At 40.8% G+C, this 17,055-nt stretch overlaps 1 protein-coding gene across 1 annotated transcript in view; it reads right to left on the minus strand.

Annotated features, from left to right (window-relative positions):
* LOC119885460 (E3 ubiquitin-protein ligase RNF123) overlaps nucleotides 1-17,055 on the minus strand; it is a 168,277-nt gene that overhangs the window by 109,389 nt on the left and 41,833 nt on the right. The window contains 5 exon segments of the mRNA XM_038695501.1: nucleotides 3,081-3,168; nucleotides 4,980-5,054; nucleotides 5,345-5,522; nucleotides 5,773-5,880; nucleotides 6,949-7,032. Of these exon segments, the coding sequence (XP_038551429.1) occupies nucleotides 3,081-3,168; nucleotides 4,980-5,054; nucleotides 5,345-5,522; nucleotides 5,773-5,880; nucleotides 6,949-7,032 (533 nt within the window).

The raw sequence follows: 17,055 nt of genomic DNA on the forward strand, positions 1-17,055 counted from the left end.
TCGCTTGACAATCCTAAAGTGATACATCGCGATATCTGTCTAACTATTAATACAAAATGCCCGTGAAAAAGTTTACTATTTATCTGTTGCAAATCGAAACTGTTGGTGGTGTTGGCGGTGGTGCTTTCAGACCAAAAGCGAAGGGAGCGTTCGGGGCCGTGAGTTTACATACAAAGTCAATGCAAAGACGAGTAGAGCCGCGATTTCCTGTCAGGCGAAGGGGGCAGGGCCGGCGACGCGAAGGCAATGCGAAGAATAGCCTATCATTGTTGAGATTGTCCGTACGTCACCGACGGCTTCAGAGCGATGTGTGGAGAGCGCCGGGCAGAGCGGGGGATTGAAAATCTGCCGGCAGCGCTGCAGCTTTTGGACAAATAAACACCCGTAGTCGGTCGGATCCTGCTCTGACAACTACGCCGTTTGCTCGTGGGAGGAGCTCGGAGTTAACTGCTTTTATTAAATTAGCTTTTTACTCTAGTTTTTGGGATTTCAACGTTGATTTATCTTCACTCGAGCTTCTCAGCAGCTTCCGTGCACATCGGTACCAGTGTTGTTGTTAGCGTCGTTAGCTCTGTCGGACTACGACTTCATATTTATATAAAAAAACGGACAAAAACTGGACATTACTTGGAGAAAAGAAAGCGAGGAGGTTGAACTACCTGGTGAGTTCAGAAAACATGTGTATGTAACTTTATTCCAGCTGTCACTTTACTGTGACCAAGTTAGCATATCATAGCCCTGATCGATCCAAACTCCATTCAGAAAACAAACATTTTATAAGTTGTTGTCCTGCTGACCGACCTGACAAAGCATGAATTCATATGTTTAACAAATCTGCATCATGTTGTAGTTATTTTGGCATCAGTTTAATCCGTTTATTGCTATTTAATCGCAGCAAAATGTTTACTTTAGGTTCATACAGCTGTAGTAATGGCGGGTTGTGTTTATTCACGTTAAAATCACCTTCTCACGCTGTGTGTGAACACTTGCAGCGAATGTACTCAGGCGAGGAAAGTGTCGTGAGGAGAAAATTCACGGTTGGTCTGAATGCCGCATTAGAAAACAGCAAAATTCTGCTGGCTGTAAATAAAACTACAGAGCAACTATGAAAGATTATTATCAAAACATTTGTTTATATAAGGCACATAAAATGCAAATTCACTGAATTCTTTACTGTAAATACAAATTGCTGCTGTGTACCACCTAAGTCTAATTTGTACATCACATTATATTAATAGCTGTATTTTTAGACTACTGGGAATATTGGGTTTGAGTTTAGACCCTTTGGGGTTGCTGTAGCTGGTCTGTGTGGAGTGCAGAAGAAGTACAGTAGCAGATCAAGACAGTGAAGTTAGGAGCCCTGTTTTATTTCAAAAGGGAGCTCAGGAAACATGTACTTTAAATAATTGCACAGTATGTCACTCAGGATGTTCACCATGTGAGGAAAAATGTGTAGTTTACGTTAAGATTGTATTATCGCGATGCTAATGTCCATTAGTACATTAATGGAGATTCCCATTAATCTAACCTTCGAAGCGCTATTTTTTAATATTATGTATCGATATGACGGTCTGGAATATTGATACAGTATCATGGAAAAATGTCCAACGATATATAGCCATTTCGATTTATTGTCACACCCCTGTTTATAAAAATTATACATTTTTTACAAAACAACACTTTTTTAAGGTGATTTAATAAAGGAAATGATCTCAGGTGAGTCAGCAAATGCACTTACTTGGTGTTTGAGTCTACAAGTTAGAACAACAGGATGAAAAATATCTGAGGAGATTCGGAAGCGACGGGGGAAATAAACTACTCTAACATACACAAGTAATCAAGTAAAATTTTTGTGGATCAGCTAATTGATGAATCATAATCAATCCCTTCAGCTGCAGCTGGAATTCGGTGACTGGAAACAAGTCCTGTCAAGAAGTGACGAACAACAGAAACACTTTAGTCTTTGAAAGATTTTGAATATGTAGAAAACAGGAGGGAACCATAGATTTTATGTCTAAACCACGACTCTGAAAGTGAAATTACAGGATGAGTCCAAGAGGATGTGAATCATGTCGGAACCTTTGATTGGCATCTCATTTATCCCTTTTTAGTTGGACAGGAAATACATGGATGAAGATACTACAATGAAGGCAGAGCTACCAAAAAAAAGATTTGCAGAGCTTAGATAAATCTGTGCATCGTCTGCATATAAACTGACCTAAAGGAGGCATGGAAATAATAAAAGGACCAAGTATCGAGCCTTGAGGCGTACCCACTGTAGCTTAGACCCAGAAGGATGGACGGAAAGCCAGAATCAGCTGATAACCAACTGTTGTTGACCCTGTCAGAGTGAATAAAACCTGTTGCTAGAAACGTCTGGTTGAGCAGTAATTTATATGTGGATACGAGACACACGTAACACTGCTAAGGTTTTATAAATTAAACATAAAATGTGGCGTGTTAAGGTCAGGTTATACTTTAGCGTCGATAAGCACCTGACTTCGTCAGCTACATGAGCATTTATACGTGAGCATTGGGGTCTGTGTCGCTAAAACACCAGTTGGCTGTGGGGTTTCTATGGTCCACTGTGTTGAGTTTCTTCTTCCTCTATGTTGGTGTAGGCTGCTACAAACAATGGCCAGTGAAACTGAGCAGGTCTTGTTGGAGTTGGAGCTGATGGATGCAGCAGTTACTTTTAGTGAAACTGCTAAAGGTAATCAAGCTGGAAATGTGAAATGCTACCAAGGCAACCAATTACACTTCTTGCAGTCTGAATCGCTGCAATGTGTAGTTGCATCTGTAGATTTCATCTGATTTAATTTTTATTATTTATAGTATGTTTATTCTATGTCTGCTGTGTTTTTTTTTGTTTCTATGTTGTGTTTTTGCTTGCTATGTGAAGCACTTTGTAACTTTGTTTTGATAAGTGCTATATAAATAAAGATAAAGAGCGGTTTCTGTTTTCTACTTTTTTCTAAATCCAAGTCAAAAATATCAAACACATTACGCTTAAATAAATTATTTCATCAGTAACAATCTGTCTCTCCTGTGAAACAAAATTGACAAAGACAAGCACTCACTGTTCCTCTGGAATCCTCTCCACTGCCCTGAGGGATTGTGGGTAACAGACGTAGCTGGCCAGAGCCTGCATCAGAGAGTCTTTGATATCTGAGCAAAAGAGAGGACAGATATTTTTAATATGACGACAACACATTCAAACCCAACAAAAAAACATTTCAATCAACTGCAAGACTAAAAATATGATTCTCAGGTTATTAAAAACCATCAGATACGAACTGCTCGTGTGACATGAGATTTACGTCTTTGCAGAACTTCTTCTTCCCTGCTTGTTTAGCACATGAATTCCTCCACAGTAATAAGAATCATGTCTCTTTATGAACATTAGATAACTAAGAGTTAGTCACTTCCACTGACAAAGCACCTAAACTAGTTTACAGTGTGTTTAATGGCTTTACTTTCCAGGAATTTAATTTCAATTCAACACAACTTTATTTATCCCTGTAAGGCCGTTGTATGCAGCAGCTCGCCACCAGTATCAACACTGTTAATCACCAAACAAAATCAAAGGCTATAAAAACTCCATGTGGAACTGGGAACGCATGAGTGTAAACATAAATAATTAAAAGGGCAACAGTTTTACAGGCAGGTGGAGCAAAGCGACGTGAGTCAAGTGCTGAGGTACATTTATTACACTCATTGATTTCCGGGACCCAAAAATAACTCTGATCCTGTTGGAACATATCTTAACGTCACTGACAGACTGTGGAACCAGCAATAAAAGAAAAGGTCAGCAGACTCTCAATAAAAACATAAACTGACAGAGAGTAACTGAACGGAAACATTTTCATTTTCAGAGAAAGTCTTCCGTAGCCACGCTTAATCACGTCTGTGTTCCCATACCACTTCAGCTGGTGGCCCAGTAGTGCTGGTGCACACTTTGAGCTCTGACACGATCTGACTGGTGAACCCGTTTGGACCTTCCAGTTTATACTTGCTGATAAGAAGCTGACGGATCACTGCAGTCTGATCATGATCAACAACCAGTCACGTATAAATTAACCAGCCACAACACACTGAGAGCAGACACAAATATGTAGACATTAAACACATGAAACGTCCAGCTGAAGCATGCTGAAATAAATGTACAGGGTGAGAAACTCTGTCTCTGATCTGAAGTGATAGTGTTCGGTTTAGCAGATATTGGGATGTTAATTTTAATGGCTGCAAATGTTTGCAAAGGTGCAAACATATTTCCTCTTAATTAAAGCTTTTAGTTGCGGTCATGGATCTACTGTAAGTTCCCTCATAAATAATAAAAGGAGAAAGACAACAACAACTTCTGTGTAATACAGAAATGACACTTCAGAAAACAGAGCTACAGATAAATAATACAGTATATAGAAAGGAGGACATTTACTGAGGACTTTTTTCAGGCCTCATTAAAACACTGACATAGTGCTTGACTATAGCTTTGTCTCAATTCGGATACTTCCGTTAGTACAGTTACATGCAGTACACTGTGTACTTACTTGCGTAGTGTGTAAATTCCAACAGGTTAGTGTTGTCTCGAATCAAAAACAGATGCGGAGCACTAACTGAAAAATGATAATCGCAACACTTCACCTCTTCTTCTTGTTTTAGTAGCCGCTCGGTGAGCGTTATGAGGCACGTTTAGCTTTCATCCCTGTGACGTCACATGGATGAAAGGGAAGCGGCTGGACTACAAACGAGCTGTTTTCAGTTCAGAGCAGAGTTTTCTGTGGGAGATGGGAACTCCCGTTTGGGCTTTTTCACTTTGCAAACCTGCTACATGCACAAAAAAGGTATAAACTCAATAAAGGAGAGGGGTAAAGGCTAAAAAAAGCATAATATGACCTCTTTAAAGTAAATAACATTGTGAAAAAAGAAGCATAAACACTGCAGACACACAGTGTTTATGTACAGTGTGTGTGTGTTACCTGTTCCTACAATACGTGGGTCAGCAAAGTGCTTGGCAAGGATAGCAGCTAGCTGAGTCAAGGTTTCCTCGTAGCCTGAGGGGGGAAACAAAGAAATGTTCACACATCATGAAGTTCTGCTTACGGGCAGGAAACATGTTCAGCAGGCCGACCTCCACCTGACAGCATTCTGACCTGGACACACACACACACACACACACACACACACACACACACACACAGTGGCACACAGGTAATGATGGCGCTGTGTGAGTGTGTGCTTGAAATGCAGAGAAACGTTTCACAGACCTGAAAGATCAATAAGCCAATCTTCTAACAGTTTCCTGCCGTTTACTGCAGGCGTCTGACATTGAACCGTGTCTTACCTGGCAGCTCCTCCATGCTGTTTGCAGGGCTGAAGTAGTTCTTGAGGGCGCTGTATGCATTCATGGCCACGTTGAGGTAGAACTCTGGAGCAAAGGCGAACAAAGACCCGGTGTTGTCGGCGTGTTCGATGGTCCGAATGCAAACACACAGCAGCCAGTACACATCCAACATCTTGTCCTGGACAAACAGAGAGAGTGACTCTTATTCTCAAGTCTTTATCTGGATCCTCATCCACATCCACAAAGTGCTCGTTAGTCTTCTGAGCTCCACACGAAAGCAATAACAATAAAAAACAACTATTCAGAATCAGACAGGATCAATAAAACAAACAATAAAAGAAAGTAAAACAAGAAAAAAAAAAAATACAACTGACATCTATGTGAGACTCATTAGTTGTTGTTTTAGTGACGAGAGACTGCTGGGTCACCTTGGAGTAGATGGTGGCGTTGATCCAGGCCAGTCTCCGGCTCAGGTGGTTCAGCTTCTCTGCAAAAACCTTCTGGCTTTTCTGGAGCTCCTCCAGGATGTCTGGTCTCTGAAGGACAGAAAACACCGGGGGGTCTTTATACATCTCAAGAGTCTGGTATCACTGCTAACGTCTTATGTTACTACAGAGACATACATGGATCGTCTTTGTATTCATTCTGCTTTCTTTGCCGGTCAAGTGACCACACTCAGGTAGCTGATGTCAAGTGAAACACCTTTGCCTTTTACCTCCCTTCTCCTGATTGGTCTTTGCAGTTAAGCTGGAGACACAGTGGATCGGTTGATGGATCCTATTTTCTATTGAGAGCAGGAGATCCTGACAAAAACGTCGCGGCCAGTTGACTGACCATTTGCTGTATCTGAATTTGCATAAACACGACTCGATCTCAGGCAATTCATTTGTTGACTTCTTCAGATAATTGTAAACCTTCGGCTTCTAATCATGTCACTGTTTGCTGGTGGAACTTGTGTCCTGCGTGAAGCTAATGAGACGAGCTAGCATAACAGGCTGACAGGTGTGCTAACTGGAGCACGGCCAATTATCTTCAACTGAGCACCAAACAAACAAAAATAAAATTTAACTCCACAACCATCATCGAGCTGCATAACACTCGTACACAGAAGTTTTTAAGGGCGCAGAGGCGGAGATACTGTGTGGGGGTGAGAGGGACAGGTACACAGGAAGTTAAGTTTTTGGAGTTTGGCTGCTGATTGGACGGCTCAGCAGCACGGTCAGCAGGTGGAGCTGCAGCAGAGACTCACAGCTGCAGTCGTAACTCGACTCGAAAATAGAGTTAGATGGAAGTCAGGCTGGTTTATTTTCATTTTATTTCGGTTTGTATTTCAGGAGCCACAGAGCCGTGATAGTGAGGGGAGGAAGCAGCTTTTTATTTATTTTTATTCATTTATTTTGAATCTACACTGTTTTTGTTCATGTGTTCATGTTGCTCTGCTCCGCCTCAGAGACCTTTTCCTGAATGAGGTTAACACACTCTGCAACCTGAAGACAACAACAGTATTGTCATGGAAACACAGTCCACTTAACATGCGGCCTTTCGGCTCATTAAACCTCAAAACAAATGAACTCAACACAAATGTTAAATGAGACCGAGCTTACTCTCGCAGGGCATCGTGCGATCTTCTCCTCGGTGTCCTTCAGTGCGACGGCGTACTCGTGCACGTCATCTGAAACCACCACCATCTGGAAGGAGAAACAAACTCATGATCTTTCTGTAGTCCTGCACTTGTTGTTTGGACATTTAAGTTCTTTATTTAGCTTTATGATAGTAACCGCCAACTTTATAAATATGCATTTAAATGTGCTTCTTTTCTGTACTTCTCTGAACCTCCGAAACTCTTTTCTTGGGTTTTAAAAACTCATCAATCATCAGCACACTAACAGGATCACAGATCTACTCGTTAGTTTCAGAAGTTGGAGGCAAATACCTGATGATGAAGCTGCTATTGTGCTTTCTATATGATAATATATCAAACCAAACACAAGAACTTGTAAACATGTCAACATGCTAAGTTTAAAGCAACATTATGTAGCAAATGTACCTTAACAGCTTCAAAATCATTTAAAAGGGCAAATCATTAAACTGACCGCTCCTGTGCTATAACTCTGGAATCCCGAGCACCAACATGACTCTTGATAAGAAGCAAACAGTTTATAATGTACAATGTGAGTTCTTTGGAAGAACTTAGCTCAGTATTCTCAGTATCATGGCAGAGGCTGCGATTATACCGAAGAAGATGAGGAGGGAGCATGAAAGAGAATAATAGTGACCAAGCAAGAGACACAGACAAGAGTAAATATCAGACTGGCTTTTACTCATTGAGCTAAAAGAGCTGAAAGGATGCAGCACAGACAGCGAGCTGTATTATATAATATTTCTGTGCCTTGTATTGTCGCTCTTGCTTGAAGCTTGGCTGTCAGCAAAGTTTTCCACTTGTTAGCCACATCACACACAAAAACAAACCTTAAATAATGTTGCTTTAAGTTAAAATTATGTTTAGCTTCCTTTAGATAATAGAAATCAGATGATAATGTTGCATCTTTACAAAAAGCTACACTGTGCTACACTGATCTGATGGAGAAATTTAAATGTCAATAAATTATGACCACATTTTTCCAGTCTGCAGTCTTCTTCTTAGGTACGGCCCCAACAACCTCCAGCACGAAGGCAGCCTGAGAGGTGAAACTCAGGGCATAAAATCTCAAGTTAAGCTGGTTAAGACAGCCAACAGTAAAAACGAAAGAAGAGTCAGATGTTTTATTTGAAATTCTGAATATAGTTGATTTGTAATGAGCTTTTTGAATTCAAGACTTGCAATCTATAACGCGACAGCGTTTCATCAGTTTGCCTTGTGAAGGAGGAGGAGCCTAACCAGTAAAGCCGAGCTGATCAGATAATAAGGACACCGAACATGAGACATGACAGACTACACATCAGTTTCCAACCAATCATAGCTTACAGTCTTTCACAAGCTGCATGATGTCATGGGGGAGGAGGTTCCCGGGACTTTGCAAATTAGTTTGAACTTGACTCTTTGAAAAAGTGACAGCCGCAGACAGAGGACACAGCTAACCAAGATTTTAGTGAGAAGATGTATTAGGAACTAAAGTGGGAGGTGGTAGCAGAAAGAGCTTATTTTGTAGGTGTATAAAACACAGAAAGATGCAACACTTCACTGTCAAACAGAATACGTGAAACATCAACAGTCTTTTACTGATCTATATATATCTGAAACAGCTCATCACAACAGTCTGCTGAGATGATGACCAATCATTGTGGAGCTATATAGGCTGCTGCCACGTTCAGCACTGCTGGCTGTTTTTAAATTAGAAAAGAGACGTGGCAATAACAGAGAGGTCGAGAGGCCGCGGTTTGAGGAGGAGCAATTTCTGATTAAACTGCAGACCAGATGTGAGGATTACTTGGCGATGAGAAGGAAAATAAAAGAGATGAAAGAATCATGGAAGCAGATTCACGAAGGAGAAATGGCATCATCAGTCAGAAGAAAGAACGTTCAGGAGAACAGCTGTGTACAGAATCCTTAATTAACAAGAAATGATCAAACCAGAGAAATCTCTATACACCTGAAAGTGCTGAAATGTTTGATGTATGCAAAAACATTATTCATGTACACGGCTGCAGTTAGGAGGGGCGGCTGCAGAGGTCATGGGGATTAAAATAAATCTGCAGATCGCCATGTCAGTGTGACAAAAAATAAAGACAGAAAACCCAAGTGATCCTTTACTCCAGACGATCTTCACACAGGTCTGACTGTGTTTAGTATCAACGGCTCTTTATGAAGCTGCGACTTTAACGAGAGACATCTACAGAAATCTTTAGCTTGCAGGAAAAGTGACATTTGTAAATATGATGGTGAGAACAGGCTCACAGAGAGGGTGCAGAGCAGAGACAGCTTCAACACAAGTTCACCAAAATATACCTTGATTTGTTCAACATGGAGCTAACAATCAATGTGTAGCATCAAATCTGAATCAGCTTGCATTTTGTGAAAATCATCTTCTCTAAGCTAACTGGCAGTTTCATATTCAGGGCACAGACATTGAGAGTCAGATGTTCAGATTGATGCCACTCTCAGAGAGGAAGGGGAGGAAGACGTTCCTTTAGGCAGAGTTCACAGCAACAGCAGTGACGTTCCTGAGCTCAGGGACGAGACAGGTTGCTTTGCTCAGACGAAGGACACACTGTCGGCCTAAAGTCTGCAGCCATGCTAGCAGCTCTGTGAGGACGCACTGCTAAATGCTATCATCAACATGCTAACATGCTCACAGTGATAATGCTAACATTTTGACGTTTAGCTGGTTTAATGTTGGCCAAGTTCACCGTCTTAGTACAGCGTGTTAGCAGAGATATTTCACTAATGAGGAAAAGTCAGGATGTTTCAACTGGAGCTGCAAAGATTAGTCGATTAATCGATCAACAGAAAACTAATCACCAACTAATGGTCATTATTCTAAGGAAAAATGCCAAACATTCTCTGGTTCTCAAATGTGAGAATTTAATCTTTCCTTTGTCTTATAACTAAACCTCTTTCGTTATTTACTTTACTTTATTGGCTAAACGATTCATCAATGGGCCAAGAAAACAATAATTACAGTCAACTGTTATGCAGATGACACAGTTGTATATCTCTCTGGTCACACTACAGAGCAGCTGAGCTGATGTGAGAAATAATTCAGTTTAACACCTTTGTAAAGACTAGTAAATATAGTAATGGTTACGCTACAACCTAAAGTTTAGACAACACACAATAAATGTGTTCAATCAACTCAGGAATAAATTCATAATTAGTCCAATGTTGTATTTTTCAGGAATACAGCTAGATTATGCTATATCTTCACGCCTGGTTGATTTTAAAGCCTTGTTACTAGAAGAGACTTCAGAGAAAACGATCCAGAGTAGACTGAAGCGCTCGGACAAGAGGGCAACACACTTTATCAAATGACAAGTGCTTTGACTCCAGGTGTGTCTTCAACAGAACAGAGACTCACATTCTCTTAAATAACCTCCGCTAATTGGAAACTCATTCAGCACCAGCTGGAAAAATGTAGAGGGGCAGAGTTCAAATAATTTTAGATAGATAAATAAATAAATAAATAAATAAGCAAGTCTATTAAAATATCTCCAAATATAAGTGAAAATAATAGATTGCATCAAAACACTATAAATATCTAAGAAACTACTATACCACTACACCTGGATCGTAAACCCCATCATACTGTATCAGTGAATCAAGCAACAGGACATAATTTAAAAAAGTGAGCGTTGGCTTTAAGGCTGCAAGGAAACAAGTGACGTTCAGCTGATGGTTTATTCACGCAGCAATCTATTGATGATATCTCCACCTGTCGTGGGCGGAGTAGAATCTTAGTTTGACCAACATAGAGTTTTCAGGATATTTATGATACGTAGACAACAGTTGATGAAAGATGTGATGTTTTACAAATATTTTATTGAGAGTATCCTGTGTTATTGAAATGTGTGTTGGTATGGATATTCCAAAATCACTCCCAGGAATAAATTAGGAAAAACTGTGAAGACCTGTGGGGAAATCATGGGAGAACAGCTGGCTGACCTACATTGCCTGAACCTTAAAGGGCTGACTGAGAAAGCAGACAAGATCTGCAGGGACACATCCCAGTCCCTTCCGGTCAGCTGTAAAAATACTCCGAGATTAAAACCAATCGTGCAAAAAACTAATTTATACCCATGGCAATAACTCAAATAAATGAGATACAGAAGCCAAGATGAGTCCGGGGGAAACACGCGGACTAGGGTACGTGGAATAGACAGAGGGGATGTGTAATTTAAATCACTGTTATTTTTATGACATCTGACTGATACAGTTACTGACATGCACTTTAAATGCCAGCTGGACTTTGAGGACATATTTATTTAATTCTCATTTTATCACGGTGGATAGATGATCTTAGACTATTGTTGCTTCTGTTTATTTGACACGTTGGCTTTTTGTGTTATGGTTTTGCTTCTCTGAGGACACTAAAGTTTTCTACGTCCAAGTTACATATTTTAGAGAGCTAGGATTACAACAGTATAAACAATTACCGTGTCTGTAGATTGTAACGCCTTGTTTAGCTGCCTTAATGCTCGAGCTGTAGCTTCACACTGTGCACAGCTCTACAACCACTCTGCTCTGCAACAGTTTGTCTAGCCACACTGGTTATTGTTTCTGTAAGTATTTATCACCAGAAACCGCAGTATGTCAGTGAACTTTTAACTATTCACTATCCCTCAAAGCAGCTTCAGGCCTTTATCTGTGGTGCTGTAGCGACTCCATGGCTTCAGGTTAGCCTTTCACTCGGTATTTAGTCTGATGCGGCCTCAGCTTTTACATCCTGTCTTCAAACACATTTTTATAAACTTATCTTCTTTTCTGAAAACTATGCTCATTTGTTCGCATGAAACAGCTCTGTCATGTGCTTCCTCTTGTTGATGGATGGTTTTTATGTGTGTGATTATCTCTCCCTGCATTTGAAAACCATTTGTGCTATAACATTATTTTTATTATTGTCATTATCATTGTCATCATTATTCAGACAGCAGGATGTTACTTTCCTTACATCATGGACAGCCTTCAGTCCATCAGGTGCACTTCCCTACATGTATATATGTGCACTCACTCAGAAAGCATTTCCCATCAGACAGCAGCACTTTGCTGTCACTGACTCATCTTAATGCAAATGCTACATCAATCTGCGGAGGAACAAATAACCACACCATCCTTCTCCACAGATGTGTTTTAAGGTCAGCATATTCATGTGGACGACATGGTTTCAGTGGAAAGCCTCTGCAGACTGATGAACATGGAAGATGATCAACGATCTCACGACAGTTTGCAATAAAAGTTAAATTAGAGATGAATCTGAACCAGCTGGTGAGGTTAAATGTTAAAGAGCCAACGAGCGGATTTAAGCGATTAAACTCAAACCTACAAAATACACTGTATTCACTACATTTTCTTTCGATGAATTGTTAACTTTGGTGATTAGGTTGGGTATCGTTTAAAATACAATTTACAATACCTGTACCAAAACCAGTACTCTCAGTACAAGTGATACAGACCAATAGAGTACTTCATTTGATACCTTGTGTAAAATGCCACCTGTAGAAGCCATAATAGTTGATTGGTATTGTTATTTTTATTGTTATGGACAAGCAATGTGATCTATTTTCTTACTTCCTTTACAAATAACTGTTATTAAAAGACATCAGAACTCTCCTCATCCTAATTAGGTCCTCACTGTAGTATCATCAGAGGAAGGACAACAGATTGGGAGATTTATTTTTGTATTTGAATGAGACAGGAGGAATGAAATAGTTTAATAAGCACTGTGAGTTGAGGAAATGAAGTCAAATCAAGTTAAATTCTTGATACGTTTGTTACAAATAAAAACGAAGAATAATTGTGTTAACTTTGGATCAATAAACCTTGAAGAACTGAACTGAAAGATATTCGAGTGTTTTTCCTTTAGTGGTAAGTCACAAACCTCCAAAAAGACAACTGTCAGAAACAGAAAACGAGTAAGGAGTCTGTTTAAACAAGTAACTAAACTACACTAAAGACAAAAGGAGCAAACAGAGGAAAAATCTGCACATCCAGCCGACCACACCCACTAGATCTGATATAAGCCACAGCTGCAGCTGGCTGTTAAAAACTGCTACTTCAGTCGATACCTTAAAGAGGTGGTATTATGCTCATTTTCAGGTTCATAATCTTATTTAGGGGTTGTACCAGAACAGGTTTACATGGTTTAATTTTCAAAAACCATGTTATCATGTTGCTGACTAGCTTGGCAACATGGACTGGAGCGAGAGTTTCAGAGCGGTGAGTTATTAATCTGTATCCATAAAGTTTTAACTGAGCTCTGTCTCTACATCACAGGAACAACTTTATGTCCACTGACTGCCTGGAGGGTAGCTAGTGTTTGGAAGGGAGAGGAGAGCTGTGTGCTGCAGCTCGCTGTTTCTGAGGGCGTGTCGGAGTAGCCGCTTGGCGAGCGTTATATGAGGCGCGTTTAGCTTTCATCCCTGTGACGTCACAGGGATGAAAGGGAACCGGCGTTTTCTGTGGGAGATAGGAACTCCCTTTTTTCATTTTGCAAACCTGTAACAGCACTAAAAAAGGAATATATAACTCAATAAAGGAGAGGTGAAAAGCCAAAAAGCAGAATACCACCTCTTTAAATGGCATCAAGTAGCGATACCCAGCCCTTTTGGTGATCATGTGGTTTTTCCTCTAGCGCCACCATCAGGTCATCATTTGTTTTTGTGCCCTGGTAGCGTGCTGTGCTGTCTGTGTAGATATTGGCGTATCACAGGAGTGTGTGAAGATGTTGCCTTCATGTAGTTTTCTTTAGCTGCAGTGCGTCGAGATCTTAGAATTCAGACTCTGAACACCCCCCCCCCCCCCGGTTGTATACAAAGAGCGTGTAGCACACAGCAGCCTCCCCAACCGCCTGCCTCCCCAGCAAAACTCCCCCCCACAAGGGATGAAGAGCAACTAACAGACTGTAGCCAAAAGCATCTCACTTTTCTAACAGCAGAGCCCTGTGTCATCAGAGTACTTTGAAATGTGCAAAATCACATAACGACGTCTGTCAAGCCTCTCCATTATGAAAGAAAGAATGAATGTATTCAGATCAGACAGCGTGCAGGGGATGACTCAACGACTTCACAGTCACATTTCAGAGTTTATCAGAGCCTCCATGTGAAGGTCGGGCAGAATAAAATATGCAACATTAACCTTTTGTGTTCACGTCCAGACAGATGCTCACTCCGCACAATATACTCCTCCAATTCAGTGTTTACATACGACCCTGTCAGGAGGTCGCCGCTCAGAGGCCAAAGCGCCGTCTTATTCAGCCACAAACATGCTCAGATAATGAAACATTTTGGAAAAAATGTCTTACATTTTGAGATGCAAAAGTTCGCAGAATATTTTTTCGTGGAAATAAACTCTGACCTGAATACAGAAATCTTCCAATCAATTTGACCCACCTCCGATCAGGAACTTACACGGGGCACTTTCTGAACCAGTTATTCTTTCTGTAAGCCTGATATAATAATAGTAATAATAATAATAGTAAGAAGAATTTGTTCAATTTAAGGCACCTTTCCTGTAACCCAAGGACGCTTTACATACAGAAAACAAGCAAAAGACTACGATAATAATAAGTTTTATTTCTCTAGGAAGCCAAAAACAACCCTGAATTTTATTTTTGAATTATCAAATAAAAAAAATATTGTAGGGCTATTTAGATCATGATTATTTAACACGATTACTGACAGACTTTGGAAACATCATGTATTTATTGAATTTTATGTCAAGTTTTTTATATTATTTTATCTGCATTACCCCAAAAAATCCCAAATAGGCCATGAAATAAGAATTAGCAATCCAACATTATTAACATTAAACAGCATCTTAGAGCGCAAGAGGATGACAGCAGCGCTAAGGGGGGGGGGGGCGAACAACTCGAGACACTGAAATTCAGCCATGGTGTTCTGTCAGGAGATGCAGTGACTTAAAGTATAAATAAAAATAAATAAAAAGAGGCATGCTCTTCGCTTTCTTTCGGTGTGTTGCTTGCATGTTTGCATCTGGTTACAAAAAGGGTCGAATACAGTACTCGATAACAATGATAGAGCGGCACGGCATGCTATCAAACAAAGGATTAAACCTGAGATTTACACCACAATTGATGGCAAAACTATAGTGGAAGATGAACTGTTAAGCTGTCAAATTGAAGACTGTGCCTCAGGAAGACATTATCCTGATGGCTGTAAATCATTTTGGATCGGAGTGGATTGAAAACTCCAAGAAGGTCCTGTTTGAACTGTGACCTGGCACGGGGCAGCATTGTGTAGCTCACAAAGGGCAACTGAAAGATGTCAACAATGTTAAGAGCCGTTTAAAACTACTGAAAGAGGTTGGTGGGAATGTTCCTCACTTTGTGTCCTATCACTTGGATGATTTACCACCAGTGACTTTTAATAGCCTCGATGTCTCTTGCCTGGTTAGTAAGATTGAGCGCCTAAGTGTAGAGTTGGTCTCCATGAAAAAGACTGTGACTAAGCAGTCGACTGAATGTGAGAACCTTTGTGGAATTAGCAAACGATCGAGTGTGATTGAGCAACCCAGTGCCAGCAAGGGGAATGCAGCCACTATCATGGCCAGTGAGGAGGCCCAGCTCCTTGGACCAAGTCACAGGGAGCCTGCACCTGGACCCTCGGCGTTGCCCGTCATTGAGGAGACAGCTGGCGGGGGGGGATTGAGGTGGCGATGTCCCCTGCACAGAGCCGTGTATTAAAGCATGGCCAGCGCAAGCAACAGTACAGAACAAGACTAGTATGAATCCTCCCAGAGAGAAGACGACCTATGGAATAGTTGGAACGGGTGCAGTGGAGAACATACATGCAGTGACGACTAAGCTGGTGAGTGTGTTTGTGGCCGAGCTTGCTCCTGACTTAGACTCTGGCTAGTTATTTAAAAGAACAACTCTCCAGAGATGTGAAATCCTATATAATATAATATGAAAATTGGCTCTGAGTGCACTCGCTACAGCTCTTTTAAAGTTACAGCTGCATGCAAGGAAGTAGCAGAGATGTGGCCAGGAGGGACCTACGTAAGGTGCTTCTATGAGAATCGCAAGCCTAGGGCTGCGGTAGGGGCTGGTCTTAAGGCATCACTTGACACAGAGATGAGTGTGCCTGAAACAAGGGCGTCCCGTGCATGTTAAACAATGATAAACTGCTATGAGAGTTGTGTCGTATAACTCCCGTGGTCTGCAGCTTGGACAGGATGCTGGAGCGAGAGCCCAACGCACTGTTATTGACAAGCTCTTTGAGAATGCTGATGTGGTGCGTTTGCAAGGGACTTTTTTAGCTATTCAAGATCTGGATGAACTCAACACTGTGAATAATGATTTTCATGGGGCAGGGGAATCCACGACAGACCTAAACACCAGAATTCTGCATGGTAGGATGTATACGCTCCATATGAATGTCACAAAAATGAAAATGAGTACTTAAATAAGCTTGCTTTTATAGGTTCCAACATAAGGGAAAGTGAATACCAATCCATATTTGTCTTGGGGGATCTGAATGCTGATATATCAGATACTAATTCACTTTTTGGTCAACACTTGACACAATTCTGCAATGATAGCAAGGTTATGTTGTCCACTAAGGAATTACTGCCAGCTGATAGCTATACACATGTGAGTGAAGCTTGGCATACTACATCTTGGTTGGACCATTGTATATCTACAGCTGATGCACATGATTGAGATTCTATATGGTTTGGCCACAGCAGACCATATTCCTGTCTCTATGTTCATAAATATTTAGGGTCTACCGGAGCTTGTCTATAGTGACAGCCATAAATCAGGTGAGATACTCTGGACTGGACAAGGCTCACAGAAGACGACTTGCAATATTACAAGTTACTGACTGATGAGCACTTGAGAAGTATTGAGTTACCTGTTGATGCAGTTATGTGTGTGGATAGCAGCTTTAAGAATGTAGGTCACAATAATGGCCTATGTGTAATGCATGATAGAATAGTGAACTGTTTATTTGATGGAAGTGAACTAATAAGAAGTAAAGTGGTGAAACAACATACTGTAAGACCAGGGTGGAATGACTATGTCCATGAAGTTCATAGG

Source organism: Micropterus salmoides, unplaced genomic scaffold (assembly GCF_014851395.1).
Source record: "Micropterus salmoides isolate LMB-PRFRI ecotype aquatic unplaced genomic scaffold, ASM1485139v1 Ms_hic_scaffold_4, whole genome shotgun sequence".
NCBI classification, from domain to species: domain Eukaryota; kingdom Metazoa; phylum Chordata; class Actinopteri; order Centrarchiformes; family Centrarchidae; genus Micropterus; species Micropterus salmoides.